The 16133-nt window shown below is 35.4% G+C and overlaps 1 protein-coding gene across 6 annotated transcripts in view; it reads right to left on the bottom strand.

Moving 5' to 3' along the window:
• Positions 1-16133, bottom strand: part of arid1b.S (AT-rich interaction domain 1B S homeolog) — a 237567-nt gene that overhangs the window by 154416 nt on the left and 67018 nt on the right. For all 6 annotated transcript variants that reach the window (XM_041564452.1, XM_041564455.1, XM_041564453.1 and 3 more), the window contains one exon: positions 9967-10080. In XM_041564452.1, coding sequence (XP_041420386.1) covers positions 9967-10080 — 114 coding nt within the window. The remainder of the gene's footprint in view (positions 1-9966; positions 10081-16133) is intronic.

The raw sequence follows: 16133 nt of genomic DNA, 5'->3' as shown, positions 1-16133 counted from the left end.
AAACATGGCAATTAAGGGGCCACTTTATGGAAATGTTTTACCAGTGTGGTCTTGTCAGGCATTCACCAATGAAAACTTGGCTACAGTAAATAGTGAGTCCTGAAAGCTGCTGGGGGCGAACAGGTACACGTATTGGTAGTTAACACCCCGATTACATTGTTGTAATGCGCTGCACTATATTGTAGAGTAGTGGATAAAGAAACCTCAACACTCCCATAACAATAAGTGAAAATTTGCTTAAAGACCATGTTCATTGCTTCTGTGAGTTCAGTAGTAAGTTAATTTTAGCTCAAAATATGGATCCTAACTAAGCTACACAAATCCATATTAGTGGCAAAACAATCCTATTGGGTTTATTCAATGTCTCAAATAATGGCTACTGTTATAGAGATCTAAACTATGGAAATACCTCTTATCCTGGAAACCACAGGTTCCAAGCATTCTGGATAATAGGTACCACATGTGTATATTGTTTTTAGACATATTCTTGTCAAACTTAGATTGTAAGCTTCAATGAACAGTCTCATTAAATTGCTGGGTAAATATGCAGGCAGCATTTTACTATGCGTAAAGGGCACCTCTCTCAAGAAACAAATTTTCCCCCACCTGAGGTGCAGGTTAAAGGAAAACTATACCCACCAAACATTGTAGGTCTCTATAAAAAGATATTGGATAAAACCCTGCTTCATTTAAATAAACTATTTTCAAAATAATATATATATTACCTAATTGCCCTCAATATAAACATACTGGGGGGAATATAATATTGTTCTCTTATGAAAAAATCTTTTGCAATTCCTTCGCAATGCAAATAAATTATTGCAAAGTGAACAATTTTGCCTTTGCAAACACTTTGCCGCTCACGTGACAGTAGTATAGTGATTGTGAATTTTATAGTTTGCGATAATGTGAAGTGTATATAGTAAAACTTCTTAAAGGGGTGGTTCACCTTTAAAGAAACTTTTAGTATGTTATATAATGCCCAATTCTAAACTTCATTATTTATTCTTTTAGTTATTTGCCTTTTTCTCTGGATTCTTCTCAGCTTTCGAATGGGGGTCACTGACCCCATCTAAAACAAATGCTCTGTAAAGCTACACATTAAGGCTTGTGACTCACGGGCAGATTCGGGGAGAGTTAGTCGCCTGGCGACTAATCGCCTCTTCTTCTGGGCGTCAATCTCCCCGAACTGCCTTTGCGTGTCTTGCCGTCTGCTATAATGAAAAGTCGCCTGCGCTAAAGCACACGTGTCACTTCATTTTCCGAAGTAGCCCGAAGTGACGACAGGCGACTAAATCTCCCCAAATCTGCCCGTGTGTCACAAGCATTATTGTTATTGCTATTTTTTATTACTCCTCTTTCTATTCAGGTCCTCTCCTATTCATATTCCAGTATCTAATTCAAATCAGTCCATGGTTGCTAGGCTAATTTGGACCCTATCAACCTGATTGCTGAAACTACAAACTGGAGAGCTGCTGAATAAAAAGCTAAATAATTCCAAAACCACAAATAATAAAAAATTAAAACCAATTGCAAATTGTCTCAGAATATCACTCTGTACATCATACTAAAAGTTTATTTGAAGGTCAACAACCCATTTAATGAAAAGGTGTCACATTTGCTCCAAAAGTTTACGCTACATTCAAACAGACGTTCCAGGTTCGCAAAGCACAATTAAGATTCGCAATGCAATAAAAGCCTAATGAAGGATATTAGATTGTGCCATGCAAATTTTGATTCGCAATTTGTTCTCTTTGCGAATTGTATTACATTTCCCCCTTTGTCTTTAAAAAAAAAATATATATATTACAAATGTAAAAGGAAGCTGTCTGCTGTCTGCTGATTTTTAGTACTTAGAAATACTGTACTGTACATAACATAATAATTATTAAGTCACACATTAGATATACAGAATATTTCTTCCTGTGTTGCTTTTATTTTTTGGCCAGTACAGCCTTTGACTTTGTATATGCTATTTGGCATGACAGATAATATTTATAATACAAAAAACATGTACAAATAAATAATCATAACAATCTGCTTCTCATGAGTGAAAGACGGAAAATACCTATCAGTTCAGTTCTAACAAGATTTAAAAAGTGGATTTTTTTAAAAAAAAAAAAACTATTTAGTAAAAAGGTTAGCCCAGAAATCACTGTACAAAATAAGCCTTATAGAAGGCTGTGATCAGGCGTTAAATACCAATCATCAGCAGAGGCTATTACGCAGCCTGTTGTCATGACAACCCTAACAGTGTGCTTGACTTCAAAGACAAAGATGTAATTTCATCCTTGCAGCAGCAGCTATAGGGAGTGGTTAAAAAATACTGCTTCAACTATGTCAGCTGATGATGAATTATAAAAATATTCTGGGAAGGGTATGGTTGCAGGGAACCGTTATCTCCTAAAAGAGAGATTCTCAGCATTTGTCAGGCCAAATAAACTCAACTGTTTTCTCAGGAAAAAAAAATAAGATTATGCAGGTTAGGAAATTCAAATCCTTCCCAAATGTCTTGTCTAATATTATCACAGTTTGAAAATTTTTTAAAGATTTCCTTGATTTGAAACACACACTGCTTTCCAAAAGTATTGAAACCCTTGCTAAATTCCTGCACCCAATTTGTGTTTTATGAAAATTTTATAGAAAGATTTGTTTTGTAATGTATGTTAGATAAATATTTTATAAACAAACACTGAAATATGCCGTTTGCATTTATATTATATAAGTATTCAACCCCCCCCCACTTTAAGGGAAGTAAAGTCTAAAATAGAATGATGCTAGAAATGCCGTATTTTGTATACTAGGGGGCAGATTTATAAAGGGTTCAATTTATCAAGGGTCGAATTTCGAGGGTTAAAAAACCCTCGAATTCGACCCTCGAAGTAAAAATCCTTCGAATTCGAATATCGAATTAGAAGGATTTAGCCCAAATGCTTAGATCGTTCGATTGAATAAAAATCGTTCTTAATCGATCGTTTATAATCGATCAAACGATTTTTATTCAATCAAAAAAAGCTTAGAAAAGTGTTGGGGAAGGTCCCCATAGGCTAACATTGCAGCTCGGTAGGTTTAAAGTGGCGAAGTATGAAGTTGAAGCATTTTTTAAAGAGACAGTACTTCGATTATAAAATGGTCAAATAGTCGAATGATTTTTACTTTGAATCGTTTGAATCATTCGATTGAATTTGACCCATTCGATGGTTGAAGTACCCAAAAAAATACTTAGAAATTCGAATTTTTTTTCATTCAAATTCATCACTCGAGCTTAGTAAATCTGCCCCTAAATATAAACACGAACTTACTTCACCACAAACTAATAAAACAAATGATTTATGCTTTAAAAGTTGGCCGTAGAGGGTCAACATCTTGTAACTTGTAACTCAGTGTAGTCCGGGCTTCAGTAGGGAGGCTAAGATTAGGGATTGTCATAAATTATGAAAACAGCACAAGTCAAATAATATCTGCCAAAATCTGATAAAGCAAGACTGATTAATGATCAGAATATGCAGACTGCACTGGGTCCTGTGTTGTCATATAATCTAATGTGGATTTTATCATTTTTGTATTGTACAAACTTTCTCCAACTCTCCTAAATCAGTGGCTGCAGCAAAATAATCCTTCAATGAGAATCCTAGTTTTTCTGTTTAAATCTAACTCCGTGATCTTTGTCCCTGCCACTGGAGATGTAAAGGCAAAAATAAAATCCAATACGAATCTCTAAGCAGTCACCAACTGCTCTACAGGGAAACAAACAAAGCTGCTTGAGTTCTGAGAAGTAAGGTTGGAAGGGCTCCCCCTGTTATTTGAAAGTATGATCGTTTCCCTGCAGAGCAGTTGGGGACCGTCTGAAGTTTCCTATCTGCAGCAGTCAGAGCAAGTAAATGATAGGAGAATTTCACTGCATACAGTCAAGTTTCTTATAAAAATGGTAGACATTTTTTAATTAAAGTATATCCCCCCTTCGAGTTGTAACCCGCATATCTGCTTGTTTTGATCTTCCTTGGCCAAAATGTAAGTGTCAGCTCAACTCCTTTTTGAAAAGGTATGTGTCAGCTTTGCAAAAGCTCATTCTTCCAGGCACATTGGAAGCAGGTAAGTTAGATAACACTTCTATGCCTCAGTTGTATATGGCACCACAGATGCTCTGCTGAATGAAGACATTGACTGTCCCTCCCTATGTCATGTGTACTCCCCCAAAACTGAACTTCATAAGTCATGTCTGTGGCCGAATAAAATTCGGTTAGCACCAGAAATTAATGTGTACCCTTCCTACCTGTTAGAAAGTAGCACCCTATCAAGTGTCCAAGGAATTTGAGAATCAATTGTGAAAGACTTTCTCTTGTTCTCTGTTCTAAATATCATCTCCCTGTCCTCCTTCTGCCCCTTACCATCATCTACACATACCATCATCCGCACATCCCCCTGACATCACTGGTGGCAACCCTACATATATTTGACATCACTATTCTATATTTGATACACAAAATTAATTGTACAAATACAACATCCACAATGCATAAGAACTGAAACTGAAAAGCACATGGCTAATTCATGGCAGTCTGCCTCCACAGTTAAGTCACTAGAATAATCAAACACATGAAAGATAAAGCATGTCATTTAAGTTTTATTCTTATAATAGCATAGTCAGAGATCTTAGGGAAAAGTGCGCCAAAAATTTAAAGCTTTGAGCATTCAACTTGCCTATCAGAGAAAAACACAATAAAGAGACTACATTGTTATTCTCCAGGCTTCGAAAATTGCTAAACACAAAAAATATACAGTACATTCATTAGGCTTAGAAAAAAATACTGTACTTTTGAACTGCGACAAACTGAAACTGGAATATTTTAGCTAGAAGTGAGAAGAATTATTCTAAAACAAAAATTGTATTGATGTTACAATAAGCCTTTTCAAACCTCTAATGTTCTTGCGACTTGTATGTGTCATAAAAAGAAATAAAACTGTTGAAGATATTCCATTATACTGCCTGCTCTATACCCTGCGGATTCACACCATTCTTCCAACTGGGGCACACTCCTTTTATCTCATCAAAATTGCACGACAAAGTTAACATAATGTAATCGCAGCAGTAGCTAGCAGAAGGCAAAATTGAATCGCCTCTGTAGTATAAGACAGGGTAAAGCTTGACTTTAAAGAGTTTAATAAATCTATTTTGCTTTCGCTCCCATCGGTATTAGTTATCACACATATTTTTACAATAACTTTGTACATGAGGTCAGCTGTAGCCAAAATATCGAAAGAAATAGAAATACTGAGAGTTCACAGTAGGAGACAAAACAAAGATAAAGAAAAAGAAAGAAAACACTCAATGAGCACACCATAATCAGTTAAAAAATAACTAATAACACCTATAAGTATTTAATTTCTATTATATAAATTCTAGACTCTGATAACAATTCAGCAATAATAAACTAACTGGTGCACAAAGTGTTTTAATTTTTTTTTAATAGCAAAAATGTATAAAACAATATAACTGATATTACGTTATCCATTGAGTCATAATGAGTTTATCCATTGGTGCCAGCACCAACCTAATAAGGGTTAAATAAATGCTCATAAGAATCTAAAAAAGTTCTTTTTCTTTTTTTTTGTATATATTTTATCTTGTGGAGATCAACCTTTTATTGTAGATGTCTAAAAGGGATGTTCACAATGAAGAAAGTATACATTTTCTAGGGATGCACTGAATCCACTACAGTATTTGGGATTCGGCTGAATCTCCGAATCCTAGGTTAAAGATTTGGCTGAATACGGAACCAAATCTAATTTGCATATGCAAATTAGGAGGTAAAAGAAAAAGTGGAAAAACTTTTTTTTACTTCCTTGTTTTGTGACGAAAAGTCGCATGATTTCCCTTCCTGCCCCTCATTTACATATGAAAATTAGGATTCGATACGCCCAGGCACAAGGATTCGGCTGAATCTGAATCCTGCAACGAATCTTGGATTCGGTTCATCCCTAAAATTTTCTGGAACAATTTGTAATCGGTACTACTTTTTATTTGTGCTTTTTAAATTAATTTCTTTCCTCTCCCTGGCCTAAAAATGTATTTCTATGTCTCCTATGGATATTTCAATCGGTAGCTGAAGAGCTACAATAAAGAAAAAAAATTAAAGAGCAACAGCAAGAAGTCTTGATTACGACTTAAATGAACCTTTTAAATCTTTATTTGACCATCCCCTTTAATTCCATGGTGGACTAACCAAAGGTTGTGGTCAGGAGAGCAAGCAACCCAGCGAAACTGTCAAATACCTGAAAGGTGTACACAATTTCTTCTAACTGCCAGGCAAGTTGAAAAAATGGTTGAATATCTTTCTGGATAACTATTTTGAATTAAACAAATTGTAGGCCAATTCACAGGTAACAGCACCAAGAACAGTCCTAATTTCCATGTGAAATTAAACAGGCTCACACCTATATGGTGCAATTCCAAATTAAGACACTTTCAGACAATACCAGAATCAGTACTCTGGGCAAGATACAACATAAAATATATTGGTCAGCTTTATGACAATCAGGGGTTTAAATCATATGTGAACCTAGCAGCAGAATTTAAGCTTCCTAGAAACATGTGGTACAGATACTTTCAAATAAGGCATGCAGCACGTAGCCAGTTCCCGACTTCCCCCAGGATCTCCCCCTCTCTACTCGAGGGAAACATTAAGGTCACCAAATCAGGGGAAATTAGTATCTCTAGTCTACAACATCCATAATAATCAAAGGGGCAATTCTTATGCACATTGTAATAATAAGTGGGTGCAGGAGATACCACACCTCGCCCTGGATGACTGGGATGATATTACACACTCATATTTGCCATCTGTAATAGGCAGCAATGATATCCTAATACAATATCGTATGATACATAGAACCTATCTTACCCCAGTGAGTTGGCTGCACTCCATGGGCCTTAAAGCAGACAACACATGCTTTAAATGTGAGACGGATCCAGTCACTTATTTACATACCTTCTAGACGTTCCCGCAGATTCTGGGACAAGGTGGTGAACTTTGTAACTCAAACTCACAATATACTGTGTGTGTGTGGACACCGGAGGCATGCCTTTTGGGCTTGGTTGAAAATGCCACACCTTACAAGTACCAACGTGTTCTATTAAGGTTGCTCTATTTTTATGCAAGGAAGGCAATTACCTTGGTTTGAAGCTGCCTAGAGCCCCCTCCCTAAAAAGTTGGAAATCATTAGTAAATTAAGCTCTTCCCCTATACAAACTAACCTATTTGAGTAAAGGATGCCCAGACAGGTTTGGAAATATCTGGGGTACACGGATAGACGAATTTGACACAGCATATGTGCAGGACAATATTTAGTGTGCTATAAGCTATAAATAACGAGACTCCTGTGGTATGCATCCCTCGGCCTGCCCCCCTCTCTCTCCTACCCCTTTTCTGTTACCCCCTGTTAAATAAAAAGGTTAAAAAACGCTTGACTTATCCCTTGCTGACCTATCTTAGATTGACAATTCTCACAAGATAAATATGTATGGATTTGAGAGATCGCTATATATTTAAATTGTTTGTTCTTGCTTATTATGGATGTATCAAGCTGAAAATAAAAACTTTTTTTTAAAAAAAATTAAACAGGCTATGTCTGGGCATTTTAGGCAGACAGGAGATATTAACATACATGTTCTAAAAAAACTTTTATGTCTATTATATATATATATATATATATATATATATATATATATATATATATATATATATATATATATATATATATAAAGATTTTCGTAAGAGACAGCACCTCATATCAGATAAGCCATGCTGTGGCTGCCCCTGTGCACGGATGTAATTAGTGTATAATCCAATCAAGAAAAACCAGCACCAAGGGTCTTTGAATATGAAAAAAAGTTGTATTCAAAACATATGTATCACCGACGTTGGTGATACATATGTTTTAAATACAACTTTTTTTCATATTCAAAGACCCTTGGTGCTGGTTTTTCTTGATTGGATTTTATATATATATATATATATATATGTGTGTGTGTGTAGATATAAGTTTTATTTCTTTGCACAGCAGATTTATCGCTGAGCAAAGCATTTAGAAAAGCGTAGTCATTTCACTATGGTTTTTAGAATGTTTCCTTTTATTTCAGGCTTAATCAAGGTGCAGCAGGGCTTCATACTGCCAGAGCATTAAATTACAGTTTGTGCTTTCAAAAAGAAAGAGTGCTCAACATGCTCTGGAAGATGGAGGAAGGGAGCTCTATTCACTAGAAATGAAGGGCTTGAGGAGTCAATAGGCTTCAATCACAGAGTAGTAATTTTTTACTTAAATTCCCTGACCCAAACAAAGGAAAACAACATCTCTCAAATAGTTTACAAACGGCAAGATAAAACCTAAAAAAGTGAAGGGCAAGCAGACACAAATGCCTGGGATGTGCTTAAACAGACACATGAAGCCAGATACAAAAACAAATGATCTGTTCAAATGACATCTACAAAAACAGCTCTCTTTGATGGATGAATGTCTAAATATTATCACAGTATATGTGCACTTTGTTATCAGAGACTATTCAGTGTACTCCTAGCTTTTCTTGCTAACCTTTTCACCAGACAGAAAGCTCAAGCTGAGAGCATTTTCCATTTATGGGAAAATGCTTTTGCTGGTTTTCAATAAAATAACATAATTTGTATTTGTAGGGTATTTGGAATGTCACATAGACATATTCATTTATATTGTAAAGACTGCATATGTTGCAAAGCTGGAAAGCATTTTCTTGTTAATACTGAACAATGGCTGTAGCAATAACAGGGGACTACAAATTAATTCTAATGATTCTTTGAATGAAGGAACATTCTGAATTTTGATTCAATGGCAGTAATAAAGAAACATGTTCTTTATTTGACTTGCTTAGAAAAATATTTATGGTGGACTCTTTTAACAATACATGCTAACACGAAATCACAGGATTTGGTTCTTCTTTTATTTTAAACGCCTAAAAAACTGTAATGGATTATGATTATGCACTACTACTTCTTAAAGGAGAACTAAACCCTAAAATTTAATATGGCTAAAAATGAAATATTTTATATACTAAACTTATTGCACCAGCCGAACGTTTCAGCTTCTCATTAGCAGCAACGATCCAAGACTCTAAACTTGTCACAGGGGTCACCATCTTGGAACGTGTCTGCGACACTCACATGCTCAGTGGGCTCTGAGCAGCTGTTGAGAAGCTAAGATTAGGGGTCGCCGCAAATTATCAAGCAGAAACTTTGTTTGGCTTGTAATATAAGCTGATGCTGCAAGGCTGATTATTACATTCTGATGCTAGTTGCTATGGTTTTTGTGCAGCCATGAAGTAATTATCTGTATTAATTATTAATGAGCCTTATATTGTGGCATTTATTTTCGTTGTGTACTGTATATTGTTAGTGGGTCCCTAAGCTCAGTAACCAACATCAGCATAGAGCATGTGCAGTGAATCAGCAGAAAAGAAGATGGGGAGCTACTGGGGCATCTTTGGAGAAATAAATCATTGCTAAAGGGCTTTGGTTGCCTTGTGCGGATACAAAAGCCAAAAACATAATGAACAACATTTCTAGCCTACGTCTTTAGTTACGTTTTAGTTCTCCTATAACGTTCCTTAATTTTACAGTGTTTTTCATTTCACTAAACAATTGCATGAAAAGATGTTAAAACACACAGCTCAAAAGAGTTTCAGAAAAAAACTGTGTGTCTATCCCTTAAGCGTCTTAAAGTTATACTGACCACCACCTTTGTAGAATTTAAGTAATGCAGTAATACTAGGAACAGATGTCTTTTCATTTGTAGGATGTTGTAGCCCTTAAAACAGAAATTTCTGCAAAACAAAATGCCATCCTCAGGACAAAGGGCCACTCATCACATGTGGCTGCCATTATTGCTTTAAAAACCTCTCTCTCTCTCAAAAAAGGCAAATGAGAAAATGCATCTTACTGGCAAGCTTGATGGCCTTTCTTGCTGCATTAGATTCATGTCTTCATTGTTATTTTTTCCTGGAGCCATTGAAGGAGGCTGGGGTCTGTTTCCATAACCTTCTTGCGAAACATCCTGGAACCAAAAAGGCAACAACATTAATCAATAATAAACTCAAGATACAAAATAAAGAACATTTTATAATTTCTTGATTGTGGAGCATTGTGCTGACATAGTCAATATAAAGTATATATATATATATATATATATATATATATATATATATATATATATATATATATATATATATATATATATATATATATATATATATATAAATATATAGTGAATAAAGTACCCCCTCTTGTAAAATATAAGGATATTATAAGTTACTGAGGAGTTTCATGACCATATAAAAACACGAGGCCAAAGGCCGAGTGTTTTTATACAGGTCATGGAACTCCAAGGTAACTTCTAATATCCTCATATATAATACACAAGTTTCAGTGAGTCATGTGACAGAAATGACATCAGAACTCACCGTTTATAACTGATGACATCAGAACTCACCGTTTATAAGGATATAATTTACAAGATATTCATGGCTTTTGTGTATTATATATATATATATATATATATATATATATATATATATATATATATATATATATATATATATATATATATATATATATATATATATATATATGACCCTTTAAAATGTAACTTACATTAGGTGTAAAACAATTAAATCAATTATATAGTTGTTAAATAATATGGTCGAGGAAATAATAACAATAATTGAAATTAACCCACATCTATTTATAATAAATCACTTGATAAGTGTCAAGCCTTACTGCAATTATAATGAGCACAAGTATTGTTAGTTAAGGTCATGTTGATTTTTAAGGGCAATGACAAATGAGGAGACTATTCTTCTCACATTTAATCTTCTCTAGAGCAGGAAACTAACCACTTAGGGGGTTATCTCAATATTTCCTGCTACAAACTCTGATCAAATCCGCTTGGGTTTTTAACTATTATTTATTATTACATTTTCCCAATAATTTGCTTTGCCTGGGGGGGAAAAAAAATCAGATTTTCACGATTTTTTCAGAGTTGTTTCATTCGATTTTCTCTATTTTTTCGTAATTTTCAGCCGAAAACTCTGACTACTTTGGGGTATTGCACAAAACCCAGCGTACTTTAAAAAATAATTTGGATTCTCCCATTGACTTATATGCAACTTCAACAGGTCTGAGATGCCGGATTTTCAGATTCTGACTTTTCCATCCTCTGGGTTTAATAAATTCAGAAAAATTTGTGATTTTTTAAAAGTCCTATTTTATAAAAAAAAAAAAAATATCAAAATTTTTCGTGATTTTTGCATTTGGAGTTTAGTAAATAACCCCCTAAGTGTTATATAATGAAATAGAAAAAAGTGCCCTGACTGTGCACATATTGGGGACAGGTGTACAAAAAACAGGTGTACAAATTGTGAAAGGTAGACTGGGATGTTTTGGCTGAAACTATTTATATAGGAAAGCAGAGGCTAGCAAAATGCCCCATGTGCCTCTGGCCTTAAATGAGAACCAAACCCCCCAAATAATGAAAACCACTACCCTCCATAGTCCCCCCTCCCTTCCCCTCCCCCCGCAGGGGTGTTAATACCCGTAAATGCCCCATAGTCTTTAATTACCCCTCAATGCAGAGTCAGTGCAGCAGAGCTAACGGGGGCCATCTTCACCACTTCGGGAATCCTCCGTAAGTAAGCGCCGTTTCGGCAAATGCACAGTTGTAGCAATATTTCTGTCCCGAACAACTGCGTATGTGCAAAAGCCACGGAGATTGCTTTAGGGACCGGAAGATTTCCGAAGTGCCGGAAGATGGCGCCCGTGAGCTTCACTGTGCTGACTCTACATCGAGGAGTAATTAAAGACTTAGGGGTATTTACAGGTATTAACACCTGTGTGTGCGGAGGAAACAGGGAGGGGGGACTATGGAGGGTAGGCATTTTCATTAGTTGGTTTTGTTCTCCTTTAGCAGCATTTATCACACTCATATCCTTAGGTACATAAAATTTATCATACATAAGAATACCAGTAGTCTTATAATGTCTTCTAAGGGTGATGTCTGATATAGATAAGATTACTAACATATCCTGAATGTGGTGACCCCTCAATAAAAATAGAACATTTTCATGGCTGGCACATGCTGCTTGTTTATTTGTCATAAGAAGCCCTAACACTCAACTCACCTCAGAAAACCATATATTTTTGGAAAGTACACATTCTGATTCAAAATGGGTAAATGGATTAATTAAGTATGTGGCAGTATGAAACCAGAGCATTTCCAAGGCTGATTTTCCCTACAGGCGCCATCTATCTTGAGCCCGGCCCTTTTTGAAGTCAAACGATTGGTCCTATGTACAGTAAAGACATACTACTGGGGGTGGTGGTATTAATCATACACACAGAAGAAAAAATAATGAATTTACCTTTTAAATCATGGCTGTCAAGATAGAGGCCCATGTTGTAGGTAATGCCCTCTACCACCATCTTACAAAATTCCAGTCCCCCCCAACACGCAAACGTGAACTAAATGATAACTATTGATGCCAAGTTGAAAAAGCACAAAGAACTGTGGTTGGAAACACTTTAGGTAGCAATAAAAAAAAAAATAAGAAAAAGAGGGAAAATATTGATTTTCAAGGGAGGTTACAAAATTTGCCTAATAGCTGGCAAAATCAGCAAACTGTCAAGTTGCAGCTGCACCCTCAAATCCTTTCCTTTCCTGTAGGCAAAATAAGTATTGTGAGAGAAAATAGGGAAGCCCTTCTGACAACAACAAAGTGCTACTAACAGTTTTAATGATCATACAATTCTGTATTTGAGACCTTTGGAAAGTCCCCATCTTATTCTGCTACCAAGTGATTATTTCATTGTGTAAACCATATAATACAGTAAATGCTGCTTGGAAAACTAAAAATAACCTACATTCTCCATAACAAATACAACTGTAGACTATAAAACGGAGAACTTGTTAGAGGGAAAATGACCAAGCATATTATTTAGGTTCCTTTACATATAAAAAAAAGAAAAGAAGGTAAACATGATAATATTTGCTGCTGGCATTTACGGAGAACAGGCTCCAAAGGTCTAGCAAGCTAATTGAATAAGAAAGGTTACGTTCCAGCATACACAGCAGGCACAAATGCTCAACTGAAAACATGTCATTGTTCATTTTTCTAGTTATTTCAAAGCAACGTTTACTGTCATGATGCCACTAATTAAATATGCATAAAGATATATTGTAGCTCTCCTACACATACCTCATCAAGCAAACAAATTCTCTTCTTTTCTTATAGATAATAGGTCATCAAACATGAAAGAGAGATGTGCTATATAGGATATACCTACTCTTTTATATCGGAGGATGTGCTGCTCTCACACTTAGAGGGGAGAGCTCATTGATATGTATGTATATTTTTATTTATATTTCTCTTTTTGCATACTCAGCACAGTACCGTCAAACCAAAAACATGCACCCAGACTACAATGGATAATTAATTATTATTTCACAAATGCTTTTTTTTGGGAAACAAAAGCACCTGGGAAGTTACTGTATGTGAGTGAAACTATACAGGACACAAAAGGAACAACAGTTAAAGGGGGTTATTTATTATAAGTAATATATATATATATATATATATATATATATAAAATCCGAATTTTTAGTGGAAAAAAACCCAAACATTTTTCAAGATTTATTGTACCCCAATCATGGGAAAACTCTGAATCCGAAAATCCGGAATCTCAGACCTACCGAGGTTGTATATACGTCAATGGGGAGGTCCCTAACCTATTTGGAATTTTCTGTGGTCTGTGCTGGAATTAGCCCGAAAATCTGACAATTTCTGACTTTTCGGGGAAAAAGGCATAAAAAAATAGAACGATTCAGGAAAAATATCCGAAAAAATTGTACGATACAGATTTTCGCTAGTTTTTTTTAATGTTTGCCCCTGATCCGAATAAATTGTGTTTTTTTCATAATAAATAAGGTACAATTGTGGATTCTAGTTTGGTCGGACTTTTTTAATTAAAATAATCCAAAAATTTCAGAAACTTCAGAGGCTGTTTGAAACGTTAGTAGTGCAAATTTAACAATTACAGAAACTTTTGCAGGATCACTTAGGAAGACCCAAACACGAACACATATCTTTTTACAATTCCCCCCTTATTTATAGCTTATGTTATGTGCTCCTTCTGACACACTTTACATAAAAGACAGATAAGAAATGTAAATTGTACACAAGCCACTGGAAGTTCGTGCTACCCCTAGCCCAATGTAACCCAATGATGTAATGTACTGGAGAACCATGGGTGGCCTATTTAAAATACTGTAACTGCTGGTATCCTTTCACACCGATATTGGCACAATTCCTATTATTGGTAGCAATGTACTACTACTGCATTAATGAATATTAAGCGGTAAACTTCATCATAACAGAGTTCTTCATAGTGAGTGATTAAAGGAACAGTAACATCAAACAATGAAATTGTTTTAAAGTAAAACAAATACAATGGATTGTTATCTAGCCAATACCTGCCTTGCCAAATGTAGCCAACTGGATTATATCTAGTATAGGTCAATCTAAAAAAAAAAAATCTAAAAACAACTGGACTTGCTGAGTAATCAATGAAGACGTTTCACTACTCATCCGAGCAGCTTCTTCAGTTCAACTGACTGGTGTGGGAAGTTTTCGGCATATAAACTCTTCCACTAATCCATTTACAATGGCACATTGTAGCTCTTCAAAGAGGAAGAAATTCAGAGGTGTTGATTCTGTGTAGTTGTGATAGGATTATGCAATGTGTCGTGTCTTTATTGATTACTCAGCAAGTCCAGTTGTTTTTAGATTGACCTATACTAGATATACCATGAGCTGGATGAATGAAAATCTTCATAGTCAACTGGAGTATATAACATTACTTAAAACTACAACTTGTAATTTAGGTCTTTTCAAAAATTATTTTGTATACAGTCAATATTTTTTTCCCCATTTTTTTTTTAAATAAATGAGTTGGAATAGTGAATCCAGTTGCCTTACTTATACTCTACCAGCTGGGTTAGTGACCTCGATTTTTATCTCTAGAAGGTGAACCACATCTTCAATACTAAATAACTTTCGTAAATGCAAAGCTGTAACTAAAAACTAGAAGCCAGTGGTCATTAGTGCAATTACTGAGAATATGCATTAAAAACTATTACTTTTTTTAAACTATCTCTGATATACTAGAAGCTGGATCCATATTGTTGATGACTCTTCAGTTAATATCCACCCATTCTGAGTGTTTATGTTGTTTTTATTGGAAGATCAACTACTGTGGAGGCAACATAGGTGTTATCTTGATTTTCTGGAGAGCATATTTTGCATGAAAAAAATCAGTCATGATTTGTTTCTAGTTTATCAAGGAGAAACTGTAAATATTTCTGACACAGCTATGACACAAAAAATAGGAATAATGTGGTTTTCACAGTGAGCTCACATATTCCTTTCATGGCTATTTTGCCTACCTTTGTATAAAAACAGTGAAATGCTTATACACCCAACACTAAGGGGCCGATTCACTAAGGGTCGAATTTCGAAGTTAAAAATACTTCGAAATTCGACCCTCGGATTGAAATCCTTCGACTTCGAATATCGAAGTCGAAGGATTTAGCGCTAATCCTGCGATCGATCGATCGAAGGATTTTCCGTTCGATCGAACGATTAAATCCTTCGAATCGAACGATTCGAAGGATTTTAATCCAACGATCGAAGGAAAATCCTTCGATCAAAAAATCACAGGCAAGCCTATGGGGACCTTCCCCATAGGCTAACATTGACTTCGGTAGCTTTTAGCTGCCGAAGTAGGGGGTCGAAGTTTTTTTTAAAGGGGAAGTACTTCGACTATCGAATGGTCGAATAGTCGAACGATTTTTCGTTCGATTCGTTCGAATTCGAACGAATTTAACCAATTCGATGGTCGAAGTACCCAAAAAATACTTCGAAATTCGAAGTATTTTTCATTCGAATCCTTCACTCGAGCTTAGTGAATCAGCCCCTAAGTACACACCCATCAATTAATCTTGTATTTCTGCAGAGATGCAATGCACATAACTTTTTTCAAGTGCTCCAAATGAAT

The sequence above is a fragment of the Xenopus laevis genome, chromosome 5S (genome assembly GCF_017654675.1).
Source record: "Xenopus laevis strain J_2021 chromosome 5S, Xenopus_laevis_v10.1, whole genome shotgun sequence".
Classification (NCBI taxonomy): domain Eukaryota; kingdom Metazoa; phylum Chordata; class Amphibia; order Anura; family Pipidae; genus Xenopus; species Xenopus laevis.
The sequence above is the reverse complement of the archived record's forward strand: the minus strand, read 5'-3'. Positions and strand labels throughout refer to the sequence as shown.